This window comes from Pinus tabuliformis, chromosome 9 (genome assembly GCF_031772625.1).
Source record: "Pinus tabuliformis cultivar Carrire ecotype Pingquan chromosome 9, CPIR1, whole genome shotgun sequence".
NCBI classification, from domain to species: Eukaryota; Viridiplantae; Streptophyta; class Pinopsida; order Pinales; family Pinaceae; genus Pinus; species Pinus tabuliformis.
The window spans coordinates 572,427,395-572,432,549 of record NC_142307.1 but is presented as its reverse complement, the minus strand read 5'-3'; the positions used below and the strand labels follow the sequence as shown (position 1 = coordinate 572,432,549).

At 35.9% G+C, this 5,155-nt stretch overlaps 1 protein-coding gene across 1 annotated transcript; it reads left to right on the top strand.

Annotated features, from left to right (window-relative positions):
- The first annotated feature begins 1,433 nt into the window (after positions 1-1,433).
- Positions 1,434-3,440, top strand: LOC149149840 (uncharacterized). The gene is made up of 3 exons (XM_089440926.1): positions 1,434-2,015; positions 2,147-2,228; positions 2,560-3,440. The coding sequence occupies exons 1-3, from the start codon at positions 1,923-1,925 to the stop codon at positions 2,832-2,834; spliced, it is 450 nt and encodes a 149-aa protein (XP_089297052.1). The 5' UTR covers positions 1,434-1,922; the 3' UTR covers positions 2,835-3,440.
- Positions 3,441-5,155: the final 1,715 nt, after the last annotated feature.

The window sequence follows — 5,155 nt, the reverse complement described above, 5'->3', positions numbered from 1 at the left end:
TTCTACTGTCTTACTGGTTTCACTTGCTAGACTAGGTTTTTCCCTCACACTCCCTTCTTTCCCCCTTATACTTGCCCCCTTGGCTTCTCTTGTAACTTGGAACCTCACAAAGTTCTAGGCTCCACCCTCTCCTCGTATCTACACCACTTGACTACTTCATTTTGTGTACAACCTTTCTATATTCCTTTTCTATATGTATTCCTTTGTGCTACTCTTCCACTTTAGATAGATAAATTCTTTGATTACTTTACATTATTTCACATATGCTTTTTAAAAAATATTTAATATAACCTCCAAACTCCATACATAAATATACTTGGTATTTCTTCAAAATTTATCTAAAATACAGATATTTTTATATCTGATTAAATTATAAATACAATTAATTAATTATTATTATTAATATAATTAAGTTTAAAAACCATTTGATACTCTTGATGAAATAAAATTTTTAAAACGTTAATATATAATTTTCTAAAATACTTTTCCCTACCAATATTTAAATAAATAATTTATTATTTTAGGAGTTGTCTATAATGCGACTTTTTGAGATTCCGGTGACGGAATCCGGCGGAAGAAATTGAGATGAAATCATGATTTGTTGCAGTTAAAATGGTTTTTTAACTGCATATTCGGATTCAGCACCCTGAAAAACCCCTGGGACGGTTTCATTGTGCAGAAATTAGCTATCAAACTTGGATTCCAATAAATTACTGCCGGATTTTCACCGGAAAAAATCGCCGGAAAGGCTTTCAAAAAGTCGCGTTAAAGACTACTCCATTATTTTAAACTTAAGTGTACGTCTCTATACCATATCATGACTTTTTCTCTGATATGTCAGTCCCAAACAACACATCGATCGCGAAAGAAAGCATTGAGTGGGGTATCTTATTACCCGTCTTTTTATAAAATATCATTTATTTTTCCATATTGTCACTCATTTTCACTGTTTCGTCGGGCCCTTTAAAAATCAAGATGGTGGATAAAGGTATTTATGCCATCTTGTTTTCCAATCACATTTTTATTAAAAAATCCGAAAGGAATTTGATCAAGAAAATCAATCCAAACAAAAGTGTACAGTTTCAACCATGTGAAGATTAACCGGATCCCAAAAAACCACCAAACCAGAACCATCTGGTGTACGTTTTGCAATCGTCTACAGAAGCGGAGGAATTGTCCGGACTCCAGACGATCAAAAGTTGCTTGCTGAAATTTGAGCAAAAAAATTCAAAAAATATTTTAGAGGCAGCGTTTGAATCATATTTTTAATAGTAGAAATAAATTCAACACATCAAAAATATCTAAAACACCTAAAATTTTCTTTAAATATGATTGGAATTTTCATAACTTTCCCAGCAACTCAACTCCTCTGCCTAGTTAGACTACGCGCGGTTTTCAAACGCTGAAAGGCAGACCTTTAAAATATCGCCGCTTATCCACATCAATGAATTTAATTCAAACGCTGAAAGGCAGACCTTTAAAATATAGCCGCTTATCCACATCAATGAATTTAATTATGAAAGCAAACAGCTGTACGCACGCAAGGAAGGAGTCCAAATATTCATAATACACATCGGCATGTGCAACGACTTATTCAAAAAACAGAGATCACAGCAGGCCAGAGCCATCTACTAAACTTACAAGTGCGTCAGAAAGTGAGAAAGAAAACCCTAAAACAAAGAGAATCTCCTTAAACTTCACCCCTACTCCCACCAATCCATTTCAATTCAATTCAATGGTATATATGGTATCCAATGTGTCGGCGAATCTTCACAACAATACGCTATGCACTTCCCCTCCCTCTCTTTAATCCCAACGTGGCCCCAACATCCACATCGCACAGATGATGTTGTAAAATAGTACGGTTGAATAGGATTTCAATGCAGGACATGATCAATAAAATCCAAAAAAAGTAAACCTTCATGACCGGCAGCATGTCCTCTCATGAAGGTACCCAAATCATGGCTCCAATGGTCCAGCTGCTGCGATCCGCCGAGGCCTTAACAATGCCCGGAGTAATTAGCTCATCTCCTCCTTTATTTTCTTTATTGTTCCATTCTCAATGTCTCTGTTACCTGCAGATATTGGAACTGAACTGTCTAGGAGATGCTAATGTTCGTTTTTGTTATTAATTTTCTTGTCACAGGTTCAGGTGATTGTTCTGAATGCTAATATGGGTTGCCAAGAGTGTCGTGACAAAGTCTCCAAAGTGCTCTCCAAAATTGACTGTATGTTTCTTCATGCGACTCTACACATCAATGAATTTGGGCAATGACAATGAAAATTATTTAGTGTTCCAGTGGACATTCATAAATATTTATGTTTCATGTTCTGGCTGGTTGAATTGTTGCCGTTAATGGATTTTGGTACTTAGTTAGTTTCACTGTTAAAGATTTCTTTGAATGAGATGCACTAATTTAGTTTTAAGACTACTGATAAATTAAGAATACCATCACAAATATGAGAAACAAGCCTGGATTTTTATTTATTTGAGAATACCTGCTCTGTTTTCTTTTTTGCCCAATTTTCTGAAGTTGTTTGTGGCATGCTGATGGGCAGATTTGTTGGACTATGTGGTGGACGTGACGCAAAAAAAGGTAACAGTTAGAGGGCGTGTGGATCCCCAAAAGAGGATGCAACGAATTAGATTAATGGGTAACGACCAGAAGAGAAAGAGCATCCATCAATTTGAAGGGGCGGGAAGCGAAGGATACTGTACTGATGATTACACAGAGCAGCAGAAGTACTGCAACAACAGGTGGAAGCTGCCGAAATCAAGGGGTCATAGTCATATAATCAAAAGGGCCTGCTGTTTTCGCCGTGCCTCGTCTTAGAGGCATCTGTCTACTTGTTGTAGATACGTTTGGAATAGATTTGTAAGTAAAGTACCAGTGTTCAATTCTTGTAGATAGAATATACCGGCTATGAAAGCAAGTCTTTCCCCAATTCTAATTAACTCTGGTAGAGTCTTTGGAGTTTTGGTATTTGAAATGCAAATAAAAAATAAATATGATCATGGATATGACCAGTCCAGAGCTGAGCTTTTTGTAAATAGTGAAAATGAAGCTCTCTGCCCATTTCGTGCCCTGTCGAGGCAGCGCTCTGATCTATTGGTGTGTCGGAGGACATTAATGAAGCAGCGCTCTGATCTACTGGTGTGTCGGAGGACATTAACGGCATTTGGACTTTTTCGATTTGTTGGTCCTTCACGAATTGAAAGTGTCTAGCCGGAGATTCGAAACCCCAAAAATCTGCGTGTTCTTGCCCATCACAATTTTTAGGCGTTTGTTCTGGCAGGCTGACATTGCTGTTAAGACCCTAAAAGCAGAGACATCTAGATTTGGGTGAGGGACTGGACAAAGTTAGACAAAAAGGGCCCGCAAAAATTCTGTAAAAATACTTTATACTTACCTGTGAATAAGAGTCCTCATTTAACTAAAGTTGCAGAGTGTATTGATAATTTTTTTAATAATTTTATTTTAATTATTCATTAAATTATTCTTTTAAATATATTTCTTGGTGCAGTCTACAGGTTTTTCTTTTATATTTTCATAGTCGTAATCAGTGAATCGGACCAATCGGCTACACATTTATGGTGAGATCGGAATGTTTAATAACATTTTAGAAAAGGTGTAAGGTGTAAAGCTATGAATTTGTTTTTAACCTATGAAAAAGTGTGTTATAGCTTTTTCCGCATATGATATTGATAAACCAAGATTAGAAGTTTCAAAAAGATATCTTTCATACACATTTACAAAACTCAAAACAATCATGTGGTAAATGGACTATCCAAAAAAAAGCAACATTGAGCTAAACTTGATCAAATTTGTTGCTTTACAAAATAGCTCCTTCCATCATTCAAGGTTCATCAAAATATGAGGAATATAATCTACTAGATAATTGAGTTATGTTATTTGTGTTGGAAGTAATGCTTCCATGTGTTATCGTGAGTTGTAATTGTGAGTGCCAAGGTGTCATTTTAGAAGTAGTTATTTCCTTATGTGTGTGAGTTGTCTATAAGTTATAGATCTACCTTCTACGGATCTTATCATCTAGAAGTTGGTGATCTACTATATATGTAATATGTGATGTGCTCAATAAAATTAGGGTGTAAGATTTGTGTTGTGCAAAATCTCTCTCTCCTCAACTCTCTTTATGTTTCTAACAATTTGATTGTGTATTAAGTTTTAAAAGTTTTTGCAAAACTTACTAAATAGTTAAGAGACTCATAAGATGTTGTAGATGCTTATATTTTTTTATGTTTCTGGTAACAATTTTTGTTAAAAGGATAGACAAAAAATCAAGATTTTAAGAGTATTTTAGAAGATTTTAAGATGTTGTGGATGCTTATATTTTTTATGTTTCTGGTAGCAATTTTTGTTGAAAGGATAGACAAAAAAAAATCAATATTTTAAGAATATTTTAGAAGATTTTAAGAATATTTTAGAATTTGATAGATATGATTAAAAACAATAAATTCATTTTATTTCGCTTTTATTTATCAGATTCTAAAAGAAAAAAAAACCTCATAAAAATCCTGAAAAATAATATCAAATTAAAAATGAATAAAAATACTCATTTAGTTTAGATGAGAATTAAAAAAATTACTCATTTAACTAATTGGAATTCTTTTGTTTTATTCTTATTATTATTACCCCTGGATGCGGGTGATTAAGATGAATTTAATAAGGATTAGATAGGGGGACGGCAAGCGGCTAAGCCACATGGCCACCCGCGTTCCCATCCAAGGTAATTTATGGCGAACCACCGTCAACCTGCAGGTGCCATTACTCTGGTGCACAGGTCGAGACGTTCTCTGCAAGCTTAAGGCCATGGCTTCTGCAAGCCTGCATACTTTCACCCCTTCCCCACTGAATTGCTCTTGCCCCCCTAATGCTGCGGAGCCGAGCTCTCGCACGACAACAGGGAGGCGTTGCTGGCTCCTCAGCTGTATTGATCTGGGGGATGGTTTCCATTTCTCCCAAAATGCTCATTGCGCTCTGAATTTTTCTCAGAATGCCATTGTTTCTCACCTAAATAGCTCTATTAACTCTCGTGTAGACTCTGCCTCACCCTCAACGCTCACTGCTAATACTCTTGTCATCTTGGCCCACACCAATCAACTCCATCCCGCCCGCAAAGCCATGTCGCGTCT

Coding starts and splice junctions, on each gene's coding strand:
- LOC149149840 (XM_089440926.1), top strand. CDS start 1,923: ATGACCGGCAGCATGTCCTCTCATGAAGGTACCCAAATCATGGCTCCA. Junction 2,016..2,146: donor AGGCCTTAACAATGCCCGGA/GTAATTAGCTCA, acceptor TTCTTGTCACAG/GTTCAGGTGATTGTTCTGAA. Junction 2,229..2,559: donor AGTGCTCTCCAAAATTGACT/GTATGTTTCTTC, acceptor GCTGATGGGCAG/ATTTGTTGGACTATGTGGTG.